General features: G+C 39.6%; 1 protein-coding gene across 2 annotated transcripts in view; it reads right to left on the bottom strand.

Moving 5' to 3' along the window:
- Positions 1–24586, bottom strand: part of Hipk1 (homeodomain interacting protein kinase 1) — a 50269-nt gene that overhangs the window by 17134 nt on the left and 8549 nt on the right. The window contains exons 2-8 of one of the 2 annotated variants that reach the window (XM_028752973.1): positions 20629–21706; positions 13315–13438; positions 8430–8549; positions 7598–7684; positions 5305–5489; positions 4845–5007; positions 2310–2535 (exon numbers count right to left, since the gene is read on the bottom strand). In XM_028752973.1, the coding sequence (XP_028608806.1) occupies positions 2310–2535; positions 4845–5007; positions 5305–5489; positions 7598–7684; positions 8430–8549; positions 13315–13438; positions 20629–21704 (1981 nt within the window). In that variant the 5' untranslated portion in view covers positions 21705–21706. Of the gene's footprint in view, positions 1–2309; positions 2536–4844; positions 5008–5304; positions 5490–7597; positions 7685–8429; positions 8550–13314; positions 13439–20608; positions 21707–24586 lie in introns of those variants that run through there. The other variant, XM_028752974.1, reaches the window with a different exon arrangement.

Raw genomic sequence — 24586 nt, 5'->3', positions numbered from 1 at the left:
TGATACCTGTTAAAAGGACCATCTGGCATATATGATAATAGATTCCAGGTGTCACCGCCATTGCTTTATTATAAACCCCTTCTCATGCAAACATTTTTAAATCTGTTCCATTAGCCCCTCAGGCTATCTAGACTTCATAAACTGGAAGATTTCCATGCCCACCCCAAAGCTTGTATTTATCAAATTATACCAAAAGGAGTTCTCCCACACTCCCCATACTGCCTCGGTTTACATTTTGTTCTGTTAAAGAACTCAAAAGTTCTTTTATTATTTTACCTCAGTATCATCTGAGAAGTGGCTGAGAATCTCAGAATCTTACATTTGAAAACTGTTGCCACAGAATTTACTTTAGAAAGGGTGGGAAGAGGGATAGCTAATTTGCTACAGTCTATAGATGAATCAGTTTGTGACAACCCAAAGTATAGACTCTACTCCGATGAGGCATATATAGAATATAATTTGGTAAGTTAGGCTAAATTTGCATTTACGGATTGTGAATCTGCTCCTCCGCTCTCCCTGTGGTCTCTCCCTGGTTTACATCGCTATCGCTCTCCTGGCCTCCCGGTAAGCTCTCAGTTTCCCCCAGCCCCTCATTTCCTTCCGCTTGCTCCGACTCTGTCAGAAACCAAACAAACAAAAGTCACAATCAATAACTTAAGTAAAGAGATAAAAATACTACCTGCTTCTATATAAGATGCTATGAGAAGCCTGGATCCTGGTTGATTCCCACAATGATACCAAGCTTCTCTTTCTCTTTTTTCAAAATTAAGGGTTTTAAGTTTGTCTACAGAACACTGAGTTTCACCATAGCACCACCCCAGACATGCCATGACACTTGGTCTCACTCATTCCCTTCCTAGTGTCCTGCTCCAATCCCACTCCCGGCAGGCGGTTCTCTTCCCTCTCCCAGTTAGTCCCTGTGATGGTTTGTATATGCTCAGCTCAGGAAGTGGCACTATTAGAAGGTGTGGCCCTGTTGGAATAGGTGTGTCACTATGTGTGGGGGCTATCAGACCCACTTCCTAGCTGCCTGGAAGTCAGTCTTCTCTTAGAAGACAGCAGATGAAGATATAGAACTCTTAGCTCCTCCTGCACCATGTCTGCCTGGACACTGCCATGTTCCTACCTTGATGATAATGGACTGAACCTCTGAATCTGTAAGCCAGCCCCAATTAAATGTTGTCCTTATAAGGATTGTCTTGGTCATGGTGTCTGTTCACAGCAGTAAAACCCAAACTAAAATAGTCCCTCCTCTGCTTTCCAATTATATATTCTCCATCAGCCCATTTCCACCTCCCTTAAGATCTCTTCCTCCCTTGCCACAATCCCCTTTCTGATTTTATGACCTACACACACACACACACACACACACACACACACACACACACACACACACTCAGTTACACACACGCACTCACGGTCACAGAATGTACATTTAAATCTAGGGTCCATAAAAACAAAAATACATATTACATATAAGAAAAATTACATATAAATGGTATTTGTTATGAGTCTAGTTTACTTATTGTTTTTACTTTTACTTGGTTTTGGAGGCAGGGTCATACTCTAACACCTGACGAGCTTCACAGTCCTCCTGCTGGGATTACAGGTATGAGTCAGCCAGCTTGACATGACTGCCTAAGGGAAAGCTAAGTGTGTTGTCAGAAAAGACTCAAAATAATTTAACCTTCCAAATAGCTTACCAGAAGAACCAATACACATTTTCCAAGTTTTAGGGGGAAAAAAAGAATTGAACAGACTGGATTGCAAAACAAAAATAAAAAATAAGGAAATATGGAAATATGAAAATTAAGCTTATTGGAAGATGGAGTTTGAAGACTATGAATCACAGGCTTTGGCAGATGTCTTAATGCCTTCCCTACAAGTGCTTCAGCTTGTAGAAATTTTCAGTTCAAAAAACAACAATCTGTATGACTGACATTTTTAGTTTCCATATTCTTAACTAAATCCTGTAACAAAATAACATTTTACTTTAAAATGAAATGAGATTAGAGTCAATATATAACAATTCTGAATTCAGCAATTTAAAGATGTATATATTCTATATAGTGAGATGTATATGTTTATACAAGATAAATATTTCCCTTCAATGGAAACAAACACATTATAAAGCAACTCAGTCAAGAAAATCAATGAAAAGGGAAAAAATCTCTTTTGTGACAGCTCTCAATTTCAGTCATCTACATCATCAGAGTTTAAACTTGTCAAAGATCAGAACTGAACAACTAGATCTCCTAGAGCAGGCAAGTCTAATGTAATACTACAGACAGGAGAGTTTCTGTACTCACTCTGGAAAGCAGGTGGACATACTATAAATGTTTGCTGGAATGGATCTGTCTGAGTGCAGATCTGGGTGGTTCCAGGTTGTAAGGGAACACCCTGCTGGGCAACTCCAGGAACTGGTGCTGCAGATGATGGGTACAGAGCTGATTGGTAGTTTAGCAGCGAGACATCTGAATTAGCCAGAGAAAGAGTAGCAGCTGCTGCAGTAGAACTAGAAGCTAGAACACTGGCCTAAAACAGAGAGATCACATACAGACAGTATTATAAGATGGAAATATACAATATGCACATATTCTTAGTTGTTTTGTTTTCCAGACAGGGTTTGTCTGTGTACCCAAGGATGTTCTAGAACTCACTTTGTAGACCAGGCTGGCCTTGAACTCACAGAGATACACCTCTCTTTTCCTTTCCAAGTTCAAAACATAGTCCGAACGAAGTGCTGGGACTAAAGGCATGCACCGTGGTCTACATCACACCCCACCCTCCTGGCTCTAAAAATTTTTTTTAAAAGAAAAACTTTTGAGGCTGAGTCTCATGTAGTCCAAACTGGGACCAAACTCTTTATATATCCAAGAGTGACATTTGAACTCTTGATCCTCTTGTCTTCACCTTCTGTGTGTGGGACTTAAAGGTACACCATCATGCTTTCTTATACAATGCTGAGTATATAATGTAGCCATTATGCATGCTAGCAAGCACTCTGCCAACTGAGCTATATCCCTAACCTTAAAAAAATAAAAATTAGGCCTGGAGAGATGACTCAGAACACCAGTTTCTCTTCCAGAGGACCTGAGTTCAATTTCCAGCAACCACATGGTGGCCCACAGCCATCTGTAATGGGATCTGACACTCTCTTAAGAGCAATGGTGTATTCATATATATAAGATAAATAAATCTTTTAAGAATAATAAGAAACAAAATTAAAATTAAAAATTAAAACAGAAAAAAAGGTTTGTTTACTTTGTTTTGTTTTTTAAACCAAGGTCTTCCTGTGTAGCTCTGTAGACCAGGCTGGCCTAGAACTCAGAGATCTGTCTGACTGCCTCTGCCTGGAATTAAAGGTGTGCAGCACTACATCCAGCTATACATCTGGTTTTTTAAAAAGGCATTTATTTATTTATTGCACTAAGTGCAAGTGATGTCAAAAGACAATTTGAGGGAGGGTCAGAGCTCCCCTCCTCTCATGTGGGTTCTGGAAGTCAAACTCAGGGGGCCCCTTACTCATGATGGGGCCATCTTGTCAGTCCAGAACAAAACTTTTAAAATTTCATGTTAGCTATCATCGAAATAACTCTCTATTTAAGTTTTCCAGGGCTAGGGATACGCAGCTCAGTAATACAGTGTTTGCCTAGCAAACCAGAGGTCTGAGATTCAGTCTCCAGAACCAGAAATAAACAGCAAGAAAGCAGTACTATGAATTCAGGTGAGTAAGCACATGAAAAGTGGTAAATGGTTACTCTGGTGCTGTCTGGGATGTGACTATACAAAACTCAGCTACTTCTCAACAACACGGGTCATAGGAGATGCCACTAAACTCATCAGCACTTATTTTTTTAAAAAGTAGACTAAACTAAGAAACTGAACTTACATTTTTAGAAACAACAACAAAAAGATTCTTCTTAGCCAGTGGTGGCGCACACCTTTTATCCCAGCACTTGGGAGGCAGAGGCAGACAGATTTCTGAGTTCGAGGCCAGCCTGGTCTACAGAGTGAGTTCCAGGACAGCCAGGGCTACACAGAGAAACCCTGTCTTAAAAAAAAAAAAAAAAAAAGATTGTTCTTATTAGCAAGCAAATATAAAACCATCCTTTTTTCTTTTAAAGATTTATTTTATGTATATGAGCACACTGTAGCTGTCTTCAGACACACTATAAGAGGGCATCAGATCCCATTACAGATGGTTGTGAGCCACCATGTGGTTGGTAGGAATTGAACTCAGGACCTCTGAAAGAGATGTCAATGCTCTTAACAGCTGAGCCATCTTTCCAGCCCCAACAATACCCTATTAAGATCATTAGTCAAAGAACCCTTGAATGAAATAAAATCCTATTAAAAAAGAGTAAGTTACTTGATTAAGCTTAGTAAAACTAGCAGCAACAAGGAATTCAATATTTGGAGCCGAGGTACACTAAGTCTTATAAGGACATGGAGCAAGCCCTGTATTTAAATGCATATGACTGGCAGGTATGTCTAGTTGGTCTTTTATTATGTTTGCCAAGGAGAAAATTCTTTTTATCCTAACAGAGATCCGAAGCTGACCTTCACCACTATGGCACATGTATAATACTTGTGAGTGTGGGCATGTGTGTTCCACAGTCTCAGGACAACTTTTGGAAATTAGTTTTCTACCATGACTTTTAATGATCAAACTGAGGTCATCAGGCTTGCACAGCAAGTACTTTTTTTTTACCTGATGACCATCTTGCCCAGGCCCTCACACAGAAAATGCTTAAGAAGCAACAGAGATACCAACACAGGACTGGTCTCTCTTACTGCCTCTGCCCCACGTAGACTCCAGTTCCCAGTCACTCACTGAGTACCTGATTGTGCACTGTGTTGAGCTGGTTGCTGAAGCTCATGGTTAGATTTGTGCTTGTATTTGGAGCAACATGTGTGGTGAAGGGACTCTTGATCTGACTCACTGTGTCATACATGTGAACCCTCCGCTTGCAGATCTCCATGTTCTGGAAACAAGACTTAACACTGAAAAAGATTAGAAAGTCACCAAATGAGTGCAGGAGTTTAAACAAGAAAACACTCAAGACAAACCCGGAACAAAGTATTTGTTTCCAAATATTTTCAGGAAAAAGAATCAAGGATTTTCATAATAACAAGAAGAAAAATAGACACCTCTCTTTAAGTCCCACAACTTTTCAGAAAGAAAAGCATCAAAGTGAGTCAATACACAGGCACCAAAGTACTGCTAATTTGATACTTCCCTTTTTAAATAGGATGGCAACTCAACCAAGAGCCACAAGATGGCACAAGCCCCATACTCACTGGTTACTGTGTGGGAAGTCCAGAAGGTGAGACATTGTCACAAACTGGTGGTTAAGAGTTTTCAGAGGTGTGATTCTCTTATCTGCATCAATTGTCAGCATTTTCTTTAGGAGATCAATGTATTCTCTCCGATCTGCTTTCTCTGCCAACATGTCTGTTCCCTCTAAGTCTGTAGACATATTTACCTTTGGAAGCAAAGAAGGAAATCAGGAATATTGTACTTCTTGACTTAAAGTTAGATAGTAGATTAAGAGCATACTGTATCTGCTTTTTTCTCCAAACAAGAGAAAGTAGATATTTAATACCAGCATTTTAGAAAAAAACTGGGAAAATTAAGTTTAATTACAGAATAATAATTTCCATAGGAGGAAACTCTCTGCCTATGTGGTACAATAGAACTGAATTGACTCTTGGCATTAAAATTTTGAAAGAAGTTCAGCAAAAAAGATGTTTGTTGTTATTGAAATATATGTTTAATTAAAAATTAAATGGCATAGTACAAAGTGTTTAAATTTGGAATACAGTAAGCATTCTCATGTGGATTGTGGGAGTCAAACTCAGGGTGTCAGGCATGGCAGCAAGCACCCTTACTCATGATGAAGCCATCGTGTTAGCCCAGAATAAAACTTTAAAAAATCTAATGTTAGCTATCTTAATTAGCTAACACAATAAGCAGTAAATGTGAGCTCTTATACAATTATTTAGTAGAGAAAATGAGACAAGAAAGAAACCTTTATAAATATTACTCTAAAATAACAAAATCAGTAAGCAAAAGCAAAGGAGAAACAGACACAGGTTGACTGCTGTTTAAAATGTCTGGGATCCGAAGTGTTTCAGATTTTAGAGCCTGAAGTTTTTGGAATATTTATAGCCAGGCATGATGGCTTTAATTCTAGCACCCAAAGACAGAGGCAGGTGGATTTCTATGAGTTTGAGGTCAGCCTAGTCTACAGAGTAAGTTTCAGGATGCCAGAGCTACACAGAGAAACCCTGTCTTGAAACAAAACAAAGCAAAACAAAAACAATAAAAAAGAATTTGGAATATTTACACAGTCTTCATCAGTTGAACAACCTTTACCCAAACGTTCCAACTCTGAAACCTTCAAAATCTGAACATTTTTTTAGTACCTCTTGGTGCTTAAAGAGCTACAGATTTGAGAATATCTTTCAGTTTTATGGTGTTTGGGTTAGGAAAACTCAAATCAAGTATCTTCAAAGTATCCTATTGAGGTTTGGTCTATTGCTATGCATTGTAATGCTAAATAATTCTATTCCCTAAAGTCTAGGCCTATGAGTGACTTCTCAAGTTTATGACTTTTGTTGTGCAAACTTTGTTCCTTGATCTAAAACTATAGGTTAAATAAAAGTGGCTACAGCCAATTACTGGAGGGATTAGAGGTAGGTGGGTTTAGAGTGACGTGATTGGAGGAGGAGAGAAGAGGAAGGAGGAGGAAGCCAATGTGAAGGGAGAGGAACCATGAGCACATGACCAGGAGAAACAGCAAGTATCTGGTACACTGCTGGGGAGGTAGCTAGGCCAGCAGTTAGCAGAGTAGATTAGGGGTGATCCTCAGTAACTGTCAAAGCCAAATAAAATAACTATGGTCTGAGTCTCATTTACTTGTTAGATAGTCAGGGATATACCTAGATTGTTAGTACAGTATCCTCTATTAGGATTCAGATGTTCTTTTGAGACAGGCTGACGGACGCCATTGACAGGTTTCAAATTGGCAGTCTAGGAGGCTAGGCCTAAAGAACTGGGCAAGTCCAGGCAAGTCAGTTAAAAAACCTCAGTCTTCAGGAAGCCTAGAAACTAGAAAGTGTTCAACCACCTAGCCTGAAGCAAGGACAGTGGGTCAGCAAGTTTCCAGATCTCCCCAGTAACAGGTTCCAGCCCCCACACCTTGGTAACGGAATGTCCTCAAAGATGGAGTAAGATAAAGGCCACCTACCCCTGACTTCCTCAGTAACAACTTCCAGCTCCCACGCCCCTGGTAATGGTATGCCATTAGAAATGGAGTAAGATAGAAGTCTCCTACCCCAGAGCCCCCTAACATGCTTTAAATCTAGCCTGTGAGCTCACTTGGCTGTCTCTCCATTTTGGAATGAGGGGCCCCTGTATGCTGGACTTCTGCTTTTGCATATTATTTAAGCTGAGGTATCATTCTTTGGTGAATAACAGATCCTTACACTTTTAACACATGGCAAAATATTAGCACATATAATTATCAAAAATGCCTCTGACTGAAGTATCATATAAAACTCCTGCCTCTCTGAAGCATGTCACACTTACCTGAGCCATGTCATCTAAACAGTTAAAAATGTACTTCCGAGCTTCTTTTGACTTTATTCCAGTCTCCAGTTCATGTTCTTCAGGTGTCTATAAAACATTAATTTTTCTTTAAAACTCTAGACTATTTTCACATTTTTAATTTTAATCTGAAGCCAGAATACTGAGATTGTATTGTACAGTGTCAACTACAGAGTAGACACAGAGTAGTAGAGTACAGAGTAGTAGAGTGCAAAGAAAGCAACCTGAAAATCTTGCAGTGGAGAGGTGTGACCTTACTATTGTATTGGGCCATCCTTTCAGCAATTCTAAAACGGGGGTGATGCAGCACAGCACTGAAGGTCAGGTGAATAGGATGTTTTCATTTTTCTCTTAAAGCTTATTGGACAGGGACACCATACCCCAATACTAACTGTTTACTAGGCTCAGAGGCAGAGTATCATGAGGTTACTTGATCTCTCACACTCAAGGAGTAGACTCTCATTTTAGAAAGGCTCTAAGACCTGAAGGTGAAGAGTTAGAACTGAGACTCCTTTGTGACAGGCATCACTACAGCTCCGAGCTCCCAGGCTCACTGAGCACCCCTCTAATTCCCCTCAACCACTCAACCTGATTGTGTAGCACAGCCTCAGCCAGCTGAATGGGCTTTGTTATCTTCATTTTTATCCATGCATAAGGCTAAACAGACATAACAAAATAATTTTTCAAGGGGTTCTCTCCTACAAACACCCCTCCCCCACTTGCCCTCCTCTAAGTCAAGAAATCATTCACTAAAATCTAAATTCCAAGTTGGGGTAGGGAGTACAGAAACGGACTGTACAGTAGGAAGACATACCTTAAGCCTCCACAGTGGGTACCCCAAATTAGGATCTCTGTTGAAAAACCTGGTTGTTTTTGTTCCGGCACTAAGGAGATATTCTGCTGGCAGGCCTTGTGTTTGTGAAATATAACGAATCTGAAACATCAAAACCATCAACCATCAACTTCAAGTGGAGAAAAATTATCAAAAGCTTTTACACTGAGATATTAACTCTGGCCAGAAAAGGGGTGTGTCAAGAGATTAACTCTTTGTCCAAAATACAATTGAAATGCACCTGTAAACAGTCTATACACAGAATGCACAGCCATAGGAATACCCAAATATTTACTTAGTAACTACTGTGAACTTCACTATTTTAAACAAAACTCAGTTTTGAAATATTTTTAGTGCAATCTTTTTTCTCTTATGTCAGACTTTTAATAAAAAGTTGTAAGAAAAACAGACAAACCTCCCCTAGATTTCTGGGACGGAGCAGAATACTTTCCAGTTCATAATACAACCAACAGACTAGAGCAGTGCAAGAGCAGTGGAGAGCCGGGGTGCAGCAGGTGCAGTCTGATATGTGTGTGTCACACAGTGGAGAGCCGGGATGCAGTCAGCAGGTGCAGTCTGATGTGTGTCACACACATGTGCGAACTACGTGGGAACTGTGGGCACTATCAGAGCAATGGTTCTTGATACTTGATGCTCTTGCAGAGGATCTGGGTTCAGTTCCCAGCACCCACATGGCATTTTACAACTGTTAACCCCAGTTCTAAGGGACCTGATGCCTTCTCTGGCACATGTGGTTTACTGACATACATGTAGGCCAAACACTCAAACTATATAAACTTAAAAAGAATTTAAATTGTATTGTGCAGTTTAAAAATTACCAACATGTAATTTTTCTTAATGTCTTTTATAATCTACAGTCTGCTCGAGGACAAACAATGTTTTTTAACTCATCAATGAGTTCCTACACGAACCCAAATAGAATGGCTATCTTCTGGATGGATTAAAGACCTTAAATGTAAGAACTTAGAATTATAATCAGGAGAAAACTAATAGGGAAGCTGACTAGATTTTTCAATTATTTCTTGGATATAATACCAAAAAGTACAAACAAAGGAAGAAAACACAGGCAAAAATAATTATTTCAAAGTAAGAATTATTTGCGTACCAAACACTATAATCAATCTGAAAAAAAGCCCACAGAGTGGAAGAAGGCATGGGGAAATCCCATTTGGCAATGATTAATACTTACAAGAGTTACAACTTAGCAACTAAAAACCAACAACCACAGTAAAAAATAGGCAATGAACATAAACAGACATAAAATGTCCAAATGTTCAAGAATCACACAGAAATGATGTCCAGCATCACAAAGTATTAGGGAAATGCAAATCTAAATTACAACAAATTAACACACTCACAAAGATAGCTAATCTTAGAAAAAGCAAAAATACATAATATCTACTTAGGAAGAATTAAAACACTCAGGTACTGCTGGTGAAATGTTGAGGCCTCTGTCCAAAATATTTAGTGACTCCCCCCCGCCCCGCAAAGGTAAAACTGTTACTATATGACCTAGCAATTCCACTCCAAGCTATATATGCAAATGTAGGGATTTTGCTCATTTGGCAAAATAATTACCTATCAAGTATAAGGCTGTATGCAGCACTATTAAACCAAAGAGAGAAGGAAGAAAAGATGAACACAGTGTTCACAGAAGCATCATTCACGAGAGACAAACATAGTGATGATCGTGTGTGCTGCTAATAACATATAGATAATAAAACGTGGTGTGTGCATGCAGTAGAACAGCATCTAGCCATAAAAAGTGATGCTCTGATTCAAGTAAAGGAAGTTTGTCACAGAACAGCACACTTTCTATGTGATGAATATTTATGATCTATCAGAGTAGGCAGATTTATATAGGTTAGTACTTGCATAGATAGAGCTAAGAGGAACTGAAAAGTTTGGAGGATAAAATTAACAGCTAACGGGTTCTAGATGTCATAGAATGACAGACTGTTCTAAAACTGGTAATGGTTATGCATTCCTGTAAACACCCTAAAAAAAAACCCATCAATCTGTACACTTCAAATGGTTGATAGTATGTAAATTCTAACTCTATAACATTTTTATAAAAGCAAACAAAAAATCTTAGTTGGACCCTGCTACATGAATCTTTTGTATTTCCCAGATGGACCGAAATAATCTATTTCCAATCCTGCTTGCCAGCAGCATTTATTTGGCTCAGGCAAACTACTTCCTCCTACCTCCCATCAACATATTACATAGAAATTTAGACACAGACCATATCCCTTTTCTTTACAAGGAGAGCTCTGACTACTATCTCTGCTTCTAAATCCAATTGTACTTGTTTCCACTTCCTAGGAATGTTACACCACTTGAACTGGTGCCACAGAACAGTTAAACTAGGAACTACATTCCTGGAGGCTCTAAATGCTTGGAGATGGATACACAAATCCCCTCAAGATGTACAAAACAAAGAGTGTATATTTGGTGGGGAGAATCTATAGCTTCCATTAGATCCTCAAAACTCAAAAGAGTTTAAAAAGAACTAAGAATGTTCTGATTCAATTGGAATTTTGAATGTACATCATTTCCTATCCCTCGTACTTTTTCCTTGTAGATTAGAAAGCCAGTTTGTTTCTTGAAAGGTAGAAAAGTCTCAAAAAACCAAAAAAAAAAAAAAGAAAAGAAAGAAAGGTAGAAAAGATTAAAACCTTACAAAGCACAACATAACTATTTTTTAACTCATTCCAAATTGGTTCAAAAAGGAGACAGAGGTCTATGGTAAGAGAAAACAAAGTTTTGCCTGTTTTACCTTCTAATTACAAATAACTATTTCTCAAACACACACAAAAAACAAAGACATATGTATCTGGTGTGTATGTGTCAAGGGTGATGTCAGCTGAGGATAGTCTTTGCTATTAAAGAGCTGCCAATAGTGTGAAGCGGTTTGTTTGTTTGTTTGTTTGTTTGTTTTAAGAGCAAGAAATGGAAATTCAAATTATTTTCACAGCCAAATTTTTTTAAGAAAGTCTTTAGAAATGGCAGCTTAGCCACGGAGTGGTGGCACATGCCTTTAATCTCAGCACTAGGAAGGCAGAGGCAGGCGGATTTCTGAGTTCGAGGCCAGCCTGGTCTACAGAGTGAGTTCCAGGACAGCCCGGGCTATACAGAGAAACTCTGTCTTGAAAAAAACAAACAAACAAACAAACAAAAACAAAAGGAAAAGAAAGGAAAGAGAGAAAGAAGGAAAGAGAGAAAGAAAGAAATGGTAGCCCATCTTACATAGTAGCATTACTTTTCAGTTCATCAGTCAGTGGCACACACATGGAATCCCATCCAGTACTTAGGAGAGGCCAGAGGATTAGGAGTTCAAGGCCAGTCTCCACAACACAGTAAATTAGAAAGCTATTTTTTAACTCAGATGATGGCTCTCATAAAACCTCTGTCAGAAGAAAGCTAATCTGCAGCACAGCCTTTGGGACCTAACCTGTAATAAAGTAAGGTGACAAGAGCTCTGAGTGAGCCAGAGCTTACCCCAAACTCCAGGTAAGCCTTACTGTACTTTCATCTCTGAACTCATAAGACTCGGTTGACTAAATCAGAGTTAATCAGTACAGAGCCAGAAGAATGCCTATCATATGAAATATAAAATAAAATGCTTGTTTTTTACAGAGATGAAAACATAACTCTAGACCAAATGGGTGGTAGAGGAAAAAAATTGTTTTTGTTTTGTTTTGTTTTGAAGACAGGGTTTCTTTGTGTAGCCCTGGCTGTCCTTGAACTCAGAGATCCACCTGCCTCTGCCTCCCAAGTGCTGGGAATAAAGGTTTGAGGCACCATTCATTGCCTGGCCAAAAAAAAAGTTTATAATCTTCAGTTACAGATAGATTTCTTTTTCTCTATCTAAAACCTGTTAACACATTTCTTTCTCTAGAATCTATTGCACTGGCAACTACAGTTGACCAACAACTTGAACAGCCTTGAACAACACAAGGGTTAAGGCACCAATGTTCCATCCTGTATTATAGTCAACATTTTGCATATACCTCCTCCAAACCAATGTTGGGTATCAAACTCAGCTCTCCCGTGTTAGTCAGACATGCACTGCTACTGAAGCTTCATCTCCGCCCTGTTCTGGATCCCCCAAACTTAACTGCTAACAGCCTAGTGTTAGGTAGAAACCTTACCAAAACTATAAGCAGGTGATTAACACATATTTCTGAAAAATGCACAAGCCCAGGAGATCAAGTTTTTCTAGCTATCAACAGAGTGCTTAAACAGAGATGATCGGCATGCAGCACTTTAAGTGGATGCTCACCACCCTCTCAGCTCAGTCTAACAACACCAAGAGGTGGCTGCCAGACGGCTACAATAGCACAGTCTACACCAAGTTAAGGCTTAGCACTGCATTGTAATGCGTGAGTTTCAGTTTAAGAATGGCACAAGCCTTTAATCCTATCACTCGGCCTAGTCTATAGTCTACATAGTCATAGTGAGTTTCAGGCCTATGCAGAGACCGGGTCTCCCGGGTCTCCAAAAAAAGAATGGTATTTTCAGTGGTCATATATGTAAGTTTTTGGAAAGCTTTAACCTTTAAGACTAGATTTGTAAAGAGAAACGATACATAATTATAATTTCAAAAATAAAAGAAGTATTTTTTTAAAAGAATGTGTTTGTACATATTTTTGATAGGTAATAATATAGTAGACAATTTGTCCATATCTATTTTATGCACTTAGTACACACACCCTTAATTTTCTCAGTATTCCTGTGCTGTGTTGTCTGTTTTTCCAACTGTTGTGAAAGTACTGTCTGTATGCGGACCTGAGCAGTCTGAAGAAGCATTGCCTTTTACGTCCATACAAATAAACACTCTTACCTGATCGTATTCTGAAGCACCAGGATAAAGAGGCCACCCCAGGAACAGCTCAGCTATTACACAGCCTAGGGACCACATGTCAATAGCTTCACAGAATGGTAATCCAAGAATAATTTCAGGAGCTCTAGCAAAACACAAAGATATAGGATGAAATAACAAACATTACTTGGGAAAATTAACTATGGTGACTAAATTCTGCTGCAGTGTCATCAACAGGCATGTTTGTTTAAGGGAACTGAAAACCAACCATCAGTACACAACTACACAGTCAAAACTCTGGGGCCTGATGTGCTTCAGAATTCACAAGTTTTTAACTGCAGAAAAGAAAGATAATATACAACATAATCTGCATATCCCATAATCCCACTGGAGTTCATGACAGTACCACATAATTGAACACATTAACATCTCTATTTTTTAAAACATTAGAATTATAAATAAAAGATCATAATTTTTCTTCTGAGCACCTTAGTTGTTTTACTATCTTTACAACAAAAATGATCTCTGAAAAGATGATACTTGCAGCAGACTCCAAAGCCAGCTTAAGAGAGTTTGAACTGAAGCTCATCATTGAATAGCTGCGACCACTTAACTTCCACTCTGTGCCTTGGGCTCCTGATAGACGATACAGACAGTAGCACACAAGGTCACTGCAGAGTTTAAGTAAATTAATAAACTGATAGAGTAGGACACTGAACAAGCACAACTTGCCTAAAACTACAGTTAGTAACTGATAAAGTTGACTCAAATCTGACTCCAGAATTAAATATACCATGCTAACTTTCAATAAATAAAAGTGACCTACATTCATATCTTCACAAATGTATCTGGAATGGTGGCATGCATAAATGGGCTTTCTCAAATGATGATTGAAATGAAGTCCATACAATGTGAAATGGATCAAAAGAAAAGCCAGGCCTGTAGACCTGAGATCTATCCAGAGTCCACATGCTAGAAAGAGAAACAACCCCCACAAGTTATCCTCTGACCTCCATATGCATGTTTTCCCCATGTATACGTTAAAAAACAAACAAACAAAACCACTGAAATCTCTACTCCCAATGGGCAGTGATGACACATACCTTTAATCCTGGCACTCGGGAGGCAGAGACAGGCAGATCTCTGAGTTCAAGAGCAGCCTGGTCTACAGATCAAGTTCCAGGAACAGCCAGGGCTACACTGGGAAGCCCCGTCTAGCAAAAACAAACAAAACAGCAACAACAAAAGATCCACTGATTACAATTGTGGTTAGATTTTGGTTGTCTACTGTTTTGGTATTTTGAAACAGGGTCTTGCTATGTAGCCTCACTCGATTTATGACCCGAGCTGACCTTGAATTTGGGATTCTCCTTGGTGTCCCAAGTGCTAGGACTACAAGCAGGCATCACAAGACTTGCCTAGGATATCTTTCCAAAAAGTAGCTTCTACAAGCAATTAAACATCAGGAAATGGGTAGATTGGGAAACTCCAGAGATTCTAAGCCATTTTCTGATCCTTACCTTGAAATAGTAGAAAATCTAGGCCTTTCAAACTCATTCTGCTAGACAGCTAGAGTAGAACAGCTAATATCAGTTTTTGTAGCATTTGATATGAACTACAGTTGTGTTCACTAAAAAAACAACCAAACCCAAAAAAAAAAAATCAAACAAACAAACAAACAAAAAACCTCAATAGTCACACCCCTACTGGGCATGCTTGCACATTCCTGTAATTCCAGCTGGAAGGATCACTACAAATTTGAGGCCCATCTGGTCTACACTGTAACTCTGAGACTGGTCTATAAAAAAAAACAGAACAGCCGGGCGGTGGTGGCGCACGCCTTTAATCCCAGCACTTGGGAGGCTGAGGCAGGTGGATTTCTGAGGCCAACCTGGTCTACAGAGTGAGTTCCAGGACAGCCAGGGCTATCCTGGAAACTCAGTCTTGAAAAAACAAACAAACAAACAAACAAAACAAAACATAAACAAAATAACCAAAGAAACAAAGAAAGGAGAAAAGTGGTGTGTGATGTTGCAAGTAACTGCAGCCATTTATGACTGATGGAATTTCACAATTCAGTTAAATTCCAACCATTATAGTGTGTTTTTTGATCACACAAGCCTAATTGGAGCATTAATAAAGCTGAGAATGAGAGTACACAGAAAAAAAATAACAGCTTTTCTAAAACTGAAAAGGAAAAAAGTCTTACTTTCAGTGTGCAGCAACATTAATTTCCAAGTTCATGACAGCACCAGAAATAGCTGGCAGGGCAAGTGGACATGGCTTGATGCCAAAATTAAAAACTGGGCTGAGAACATTCCAAAGCATCAACTGAGCATCGGGAGGTGTGAGCAGTCCCATCTTATAAAAGGTAGATCAGAAGGGAATAGCCAAAAACCACAGCTTAACAGTAATTCCAGCTTTTCAAACAACAAAACAAAGGAAGATTACGTGGAATCTGGAATCATCCCTTCTCTAGGTTCTGGCTGGTTCTAGAATGACAAAAGCTGCTAAGGATTCCGCGAGAACTCATGCAAGACAACACCACTTCCCTTACACAAAGGCAAGTACTAAAGAAAACCTCAGGATTTAAGCTAATGAAAAGGTATACAGATAAAAAGAGGACTAGGGTGGGGTGAGGAAGGAAGGGAGGAAGGAAGGCAGGCAGGCAGGGAGGCAAAAGAATAAGAAAGGAAAGCTTCAGTGGGGGGTTTTCATCACTTGGACCTAAAAATAAAAATGTTCACCTTAACTTCTAGGAAGTGAGAATGGAACATTTTCCTCTTTACTGAAAATGTTGAAATTATTTTCACTGTATTTTCCTCTTGGTTTTCTTTAATTTCTCCTCTCTCAATATAAAGTCTATGGAGGGGTAACTCAGTGGTAGGGAGCATTTTTAACAACCACAAGGCCCTGAATTTGATTCTTAGTACTGGGAAAAAAAAAAAAAAGGTCTATGGACATGAAAACTCTGGTTCTACTCTCTGTATAAGAAGGGTGAGCCAAGCACATACCTGTGGTCCCAGCACTAAGGAAACAGAAGCAGGAGCACAATCCCCTGGCTTAAAGTACAAACACTGGGGCATAATTACAAGGGCCAAGTGGCAGAAACAGCAGCCCCTGCGCATTCACCTCACTTTCAACTTCTTTAGACTGAAAAGTTCCTCCAAGGTCAGAAAGCCCTAGTTCACTGGCATCCAGAGCAAGCTGAGAACAAATCATTCTCTGGTTGTTTTCACGAACACTCAGTTTCTTTCTTCCCATCTGAGGCATCAAATCTACTTATTTATCAAATTAGAGATGTTACATAAAAGTCCAACTTCCTGCATCTGTGGCTTAAATTGAAACCGTAGTTTCACTGTTACAGGAAATTAGATTGTTTGTATAGGATAAATTAAACTATACTTTTTCTCTTCTAAGCAGTGTCCGCCCATAAATAACAAAGTTATCTGAGCTTGAAATAAATGTTAGCTAGTTTGTTTAAAAGAGTAAAACATTGGGATTGTTAAGTGTGGCAAACTTCTTTCCCTAAAACTCAAGCCCCAAAGACAGCAGCTTTGCTTGGAGTAGTCAGTGTACATTTAGCAGGCTAGAGAAACATTTCCAGGGCCTGGATCATTTTGCTATGCCTACGGCTAACAGTGGCAAACTTATCATCAGGACAAAGCAACATAAACTTAAAAGAAGGGTAAGAAGGCTGGATTTGAAGGCAGCTTCACCATCCCAAAGGGTTTCACAGAGAAGAATAGAAGGTCTTAGTGAACCCTGACAACAAAGACATATGAGGACGTTTAAGGCTCACTGAGGAGAAACTGGTGCTGAGGGAGGACTCCCTGCACAGCTAGCTCTTTCACCTGCCTCAGCCTTGGTATCAAGTCCCACAGTGAGACAACAGGGCACACAGATAAATTCTAGCCCCAGTCACAAACCCTGGATGCTCAGCTGCATGCACAGGGATGGCGTGGGAACAGAATGAACTTTTAAGAAGTAAACTTACTTCCTCTTGAAATTACTCTTAAAGACAACCACCAAATTTATAAGAAGCTTTGAAGAACACTTTAAAACTTAGGAAACCTTATTTTTTTCTAAAATCAAAACTAAAATTATAAGGATACGAAAAAGGCCCAAAGACTAGCAATCTAATATTGAAAAGTCGTCAAACAGATTGCCAGTCAGAGACGACTAAGGAGGATAATGTGTCCCACAACTCATTTTGAGTCTTTATGTAAATGATTTTGTAAAATAACTTGCATCTCCTTTTGTTCTGTCTTTTTCAATTTTAAAGCTGTTTGGTTATCTCTGAGAGGACACACAGTTACTGAACACCTGCACACACAAAGAAAAGACTCAGAGCTGATAAGCTCCTGCCAGAGCTGATCCTTCTCACCTCCCTAGTCAAGTCAGTGGGGCAGCACCAGCTCTACAACACACCTGTAAGCATTTGGTGCATTTGTACTGGGGGGCGGGTATTTAAAGTGGATCAGAAGCAAATGTAGTTGGAGTCTAAATATCCCAAGTCATAAATAAACTGAAGTGAAAATTTCAAAATTAGCCTAGGTTGCCAAGAGCAGCATGAAACCAGAAACCACAGGCCTTCCAAGTTCCTTTCAAGTAAAACAGGTCATAGTTTTATAAAGCTAAAGAGTTTTTAAGTTAAAAAAAAAAAAAAAGACTATCATTAAAATGTCAGTACTGCACTACCTGAGGAAATTTGCAATGTCAATGTTATTCTTATTAAATTCTATTATTTTTTGAAGAAAAGATAGAAAAACCTACCTTATAGATAATCATACAGAGAATAACAATAAAATAAAGGACTCTTAAGTATACGGTCAAAGGTACCAAAACCATTCAATGGGGAAACAGTTTTTTGAGCAAAGGTCACTGTGTGAACTAAACAATCACATGGAATAAAAATAAACAATAAAAATTGAACAAGGTGCAGTAGCCCATGCCTGCAATCCAAGCACTCAGGAGGCTGAGGCAAGAAAAAGTGCTGAGTTCAAAGCCAGCCTGAGTTACCAAGTGCCAGGTCAACAAGAGTTATATAGTAAAACCTTGTCCCAAAATGAAATAGCTAAATGAAATGCAGTAGCTAAAAGTCCAAGACTATAGACGCAAACAGGAGTTAAACTATGTGCCGATGAATTTGTAACACTGACATCTGAAGAATAAACCACAGAAAAAAAGCAAGCCAAACTTTACCAAGGTTCAGAATACCTGTGTATTAAACACTAGCCACAGGTTCAAAAACTATAAAAGGAGACAAAATATTTGAAAATCACATCTATTAATGCCTAGAATGTATTTTTTTTTAATTTCTAAAATGTAACAAAACCAATTGAAAATTTGGTTAGCGGAATTGAATGAGTATCTCTCCAAACAAAGTATAAGGTAGCAATAAAGACATGAAAAACTGTCAGTATTATTAATTAGGAAAATGTAAATCAAAACTACCTGAGATACCACTTTATACCCATAAAGAGAGCTATTTTAAAATACATAGAAAATAACAAGTGTGGGAGGAAACATGGAGAAACTGGGACTCTCATGTGCTGCTGGTAGGATTGGAAAAGTCTTGTAGATTCTCAAAGCTACTACAATTCCCTAGGACCTAGCAAGTCCACAGGCCTTGCTCTACAGGCCTGAAAATAAGAACTGAGATACAAGGACAGCAATGTTCACAGCAGCATCACTCACAGAAGCCCAAAGGTGGTAACAACCCAAGTGCCTATCAAAAGACGGATAAACAAAATGTGGTAAATACATACAATGAAACATTACTCAACCTAAGAAGGAATGGCATCCTGACAGAATAGGTTAACCTCAAAATCATAAGATCTAGGGATGGAGCTTGGTAAGATAGCCCAGTGCTTAGGAGCACTGGCTGCTCTTCCAGAGGACCCAGGTTCAATTCCTAGCATACACATGGCAGCTCATAACCATCTGTAACTCCAGTGCCAGAGGACTGGATCTTGCCTCTGCAGGCACAGGTACACTCTTAGTACACAGACACACATACTGACAAAACACCGATAAACATAAAATAAAAATTAAAAAAAGAAAAAGCAAAACAGATAGTAAATCTAATCCAAACACTCAGGCTGATCTCTGGGAGTTAAAGTCCAGCCTGGTCTACATAGAAAGTTCCACACTAGACAAGGCTTGTCTCCAAGAGAGACATTTCCCTCAAAGGAAAAAAAGAAAACATATTTTGTGGTTAATTACTTATTTTTTGGTGGAAGCTTTTATTTTGGGGTAGGGGCCATTAGACTCAGGCTCACACAGGCTAGGCAAGCCCTATATCTATGAGCTACATACCTCAACCCATGCTCATTTCTTGACTGGACACTTGTACTATCAATATTCAATATATACACACATATACATATACATATACATATACATATACATATACATATACATATACATACATATATATATATATATATATATATATATATAAAATTAGATATCAGATTCTTTAAGATTAATAACTAAATAAAGATCTGAAAAAATAAAAGTATTATTTTAAAGCCTTGGTTATATAGTACACACAAAATTGTGTATACAACATTTAAATACTGTTTCAAGAATTTTAATATAATAAAAGGACCTTATATTAGAAGTATTCATCTAGAAATAAAAATCACTAATATACTTAGGTCAAGCTATCCTAGGATAACTAAGTAAGTTCAAAATCTTGTAGCAAATGTTCAAATAGAAGACCCAGCAATCATCTAATACAATTTTTGCCATCAGAAAAAAAGAAAAAGAAAAAATTGCTTCTAAGGTTAAACCTTACATTTACACACAAAGGTAAGAGCTGAGGAAAAACAGCATCTGTGGAGATTGAACATCTCTGTAGTCCTTCAAGTAGGGAAAGTTGGGTGTAATGGTAGTCAAGAATGAACCAGATAATAGCACAATTCAGCCAGCAACTTTAAGAATTAAATGTGGCCAGGCGGTGGTGGCGCATGCCTTTAATCCCAGCACTTGGGAGGCAGAGGCAGATGGATTTCTGAGTTCGAGAGTTCAAGGCTACCCTGGACTACAGAGTGAGTTCCAGGACAGCCAGGGCTACACAGAGAAACCCTGTTTCGGAAAAAAAAAAAAAAAAAAAAAAGAATTAAATGTGAGTTATTTGCTAGTACTAAATAGGATTCCAGCAAGAAAAGTCTGTTACTTAAGGAACTCCACACACACATGTAAGTTGAAACAAACCCTGCGGCCATCTTGGAATCTAGAAATAAGTAGACTCTATGTAGAAATAAGTTACAGTTCTATGCTATGCATGTTAAACACAAGGACAGACCTCCAGTATTTTGCACTTGCCTGTAGTAGCGTGATTGCAGGTAGGTAGAACATACAGCTTTAGAAACATGACTAGCAGAACCAAAGTCAATGACCTTCACTCGGTAGGGTTGGCGAACTGGATCAACCAGCATTATGTTTTCAGGTTTAAGGTCAGCATGAATCAGACCAAGACTCTTCAGCTTCATCAGGGCTGTGGCCACCTGCTGCAAGATTGGTCTTATGTACTTGAGTGGCAGTGGACTAAACTTGTTCTGCTTTAGAAAATCATACAAGTTCTGCTCCAACATCTCAAACACAAGGCAGGTATGATTCTTGTGCTGAAAGCACTCATAAGAACGGACAAAGTTATACTCATCAGCATTCTCACTGCTTAGGCGAGAAAGGATGCTCACTTCAATCTGTCCTTGTCTGGCATAGGAGGGGTGGTTCTTCAAGATCTTAATGGCCACAATTTCCTTGGTGCTCCGCTTCCAGCACTTTGCCACCTGTCCAAATGTCCCTCGGCCTAGGAACTCTAAGACTTCATAGCTGTTGGTCATAGAGCAAAGGATCTCATGCTGGACCAGCTGGTAATCCCCTTCTCCGCTGGAACTGCTACTCTTGGTGGTCACAGTGGTGGTCGTGGCAGCAGCACCCACCACGGTTCTGTTCTGCAGCATGAGAGGGGGGTGTTCTTCTATGATCTGCACGCTGCCGTTGCTGTCCACTTCCTCACTCTTTCTCTTCAATCCACATTTTTGATATGGCTCAAGCAAAGAAACGTTGCTCCTATGAGTCAGGGTCTGGCTGCTTTGGAAGGTTGCCGTAGCGGCACTGCCTGAGCTATCAGCAGCTGTTACCACAATATGCTCCACTGCAGGGGCTGGGAGGAGGAGGCCCTGGTCGTAAGCAGGAATATTGAAATTTGCTACCTGGTGAGAGGAGTTGGCTTGCCCTTGTGTAGCTGGGAGGGTTTTGCTGTGGGTATAATATTTGTCGTTGCTGCTCTGTCCTGAAACATCCCAGCCAGAGGGCTCTATTTTCAGTTTCTTCGCACTGCAGAAGGCACTCGACGACACTGATGGGGGGGAGAACACCTGCAGCTGTGATGCCATACCTACATGGAAGGAAAGGAAGAATGAGACCACAGGGCTCAAGACGCAAAGCTCACCAACAGCATATGTGACAACATGTGGAACTGACAAGACCTATACTGCACTGTTTCCCTCCTCTCAAAGGCAAATTCAGCCTCAACTGAGATTTACACATATAGTGTCCATACTGTGCCAGAGCAAAGGCTAACTACTCTGTACAAGTCAAACATAAAATAGTGTTGTGTTCTCCAACACTGGAAAAGATTGCCACTGACCAAAAGAAATCAATCAGGTTGATGACAAGAGGAGAGAGTATCTTCTGAAGAAGAAAACTTTCTACAGAAAGTTACTCTTAGAACAAGACAGGATCAGGTGGTAGGATACTCAGTGCTTTGCTGACGAGCCCATCAACCTGAGTTTTCTTCCCAGATACTCATGGTGGAAGGAGACAGGTGACTCCCACAAGTTGTCCTACGGCCTTCACAGTATTACCATGACATACCAATCACATATGTGAAATCATGCTTGACTACACAGTGAGTCAAAGACTTGGGGGCGGCGGGAGGTAAGGGAAGGAGGGAGGGAAAGAGAGAAGAGAGAGATAGAAGAGAGAGAAGAGGGAGGAGAAAGAAGGAAAGAGAATTGTAAAGAAGGTATGAGGAGAAGTGAAGACAGTCCAACTGCCCTGAACACCCCACAGATCCCTCAAGTTCAGTAAGCCAAAGGACTGCACTTGAAGCTGGTTTGTTTGTTTGTTTGTTTGTTTGTTTGTTAAAGAAAAAATAATAAAGCCCAAACATCCAGCACAAAACACACACTCATCTGCTCTCTTTTTGCCATTAGGACCTTCAGAGGCCTTGAGGCTTGACAGTAAACCCCTTTCCTAGTCCTGCACTCTCCCTCTTTTCAGTAATTATATCCTAGAATGTCATTTGCAAAAAAAAAAAAAAAGAAAGAAAAAAATCTAAAAAAAATTCTATCTCGAATCCAGACTCCTCACCTCCTCTTTCTACTCTTCCCAACAAATCTACAAATCTTATCCACATCTTATCTTATGCTCACTTGATTATAAGACAGATACCTCAAATTCAGCATATCCAAAATTAAATTTACAAGCCTGCACTCCACTCTCAACTTTCTCTCACGTACAGAATACACCAAATGCCCACTCACGCAAGCCAAAATCCAGGGAGCAATGGGTTTCTGCTTCCTCACCTGTACACGGCAACAGCCATAGCCTCTCTTGGAGCTATTCAGACTGCAGCTATTTAACACAGGCAGAGCGGTAGCTCCAGGCACATACTCACCATGTGGACTCACTCTTCTCCCTTTCTTCACAAACTACTACTTGGCTGAACTACAGCCTAAGTATAGTTCAAGTCAGCCATTTTTTCCACCATGCTAGTTTACAATGCAAACAGCCTCTTAAGAATTGCCTTGCCGGGCGGTGGTGGTGCACGACTTTAATCCCAGCACTTGGGAGGCAGAGGCAGGCGGATTTCTGAGTTCGAGGCCAGCCTGGTCTACAGAGTAAGTTCCAGGACAGCCAAGGCTACACAGAGAAACCCTGTCTCAAAAAAACAAAAAAAAAACAAAAAACAAAAAACAAAAAAAAAAAAAAAAAAAGAAAAGAAAAAAAAGGGCTGGAGAGATGGCTCAGTGGTTAAGAGCACTGACTGCACTTCCAGAGGTCCTGAGTTCAAATCCTAGTAACCACATGGTGGCTCACAACCATCTGTAATGGTATCTGATGCCCTCTTCTGGTGTGTCTGAAGACAGCTACAGTGTATTCATATATAATAAATAAATAAATCTTTAAAAAAAAAAAAAGAAAAAAAATAATTGCCTTAAACACACAAGGGATTCTTTGCTTTTATTTGTTGCTAGGGTTGTTTTTTATTGTTTTGTTTTGTTTTGTTTTTGAGACAGGACCTTTAGCATCCAAGATGCCCTCAAGCTTGCTATGTAGCTGAGGAAGGTGTTGAACTTTTGACATCTTTGCTTTTAAACAGCAGGCTAGATATCTGTCTTTCCTTAACCTCTTTTCTTAATCTCTTCCCATTTCCCCCAGAAGTTTTCCACTACTTTGGGCATTAAAGCTAAAGATCTTCAAAACAGATCTTGTGGTGCAGGCCTTTAATCCCAACTACTCAAAAGGCTGAGAGGCAGGAGAATCACAAGGTCAAGGTACACTACAGACTGAATTTAAGGTCTGTAACTTATTGAGAGAGAGACCCTGTTTCAAAATAAAGTTGAGAATAGCAAAAAATAGTGGTGTGGCAGTAGCTGGGAATATAGCTCAATGGTAGAATGCTAGCTTAGCTTGTATTGCTTAACATATGCAAAGCATTGATTCAACCCTCAGTACATAGAGATGGAGATAAAATGTTCACCAAGAGGCTAGGAAGATGGCTTGATCAGTAGGGTGATGAGCACCTGAGTTAAGATCCCTTGCACCCACATAAAAAGCCAGGCTCAGCAAGATGCACCTGTAATCCCAACATTGGGGAGATGGAGACAGGATGAGGCTTGGTGGCCATCCAGTCTAGCTGAATCAGTAAACTCTGAGTTCAGTGAAATCTTGTCTCAAAAAATAAGATGGAGAGCAACTGAGCAAGACACATGACAGCCATCTCTTGCCTACATACGCACACCTGTACCTACAAGCACACAAACGTACACAGACTTAAAACCCTCTCCAAAAACCTCTCCAAATGTTCTTGCTGACCAGTATTCCCACTTTGACTCGTCTCCTGCCTCAGCCTCCTGAGGCTGAGATGATAGGCATATGCCACCACACCCAGCTCTTTATTTAGCTCGGGCAAAGCAACTCCGTTTTCTCTCTCCATCAGGCTCCTAACACAAAACTCTTGTCTCCCTCTCTCACCCACACCCATCACAGC

The sequence above is a fragment of the Grammomys surdaster genome, unplaced genomic scaffold (genome assembly GCF_004785775.1).
Source record: "Grammomys surdaster isolate TR1022 unplaced genomic scaffold, NIH_TR_1.0 125941, whole genome shotgun sequence".
NCBI classification, from domain to species: Eukaryota; Metazoa; Chordata; class Mammalia; order Rodentia; family Muridae; genus Grammomys; species Grammomys surdaster.
The sequence above is the reverse complement of the archived record's forward strand: the minus strand, read 5'-3'. Positions and strand labels throughout refer to the sequence as shown.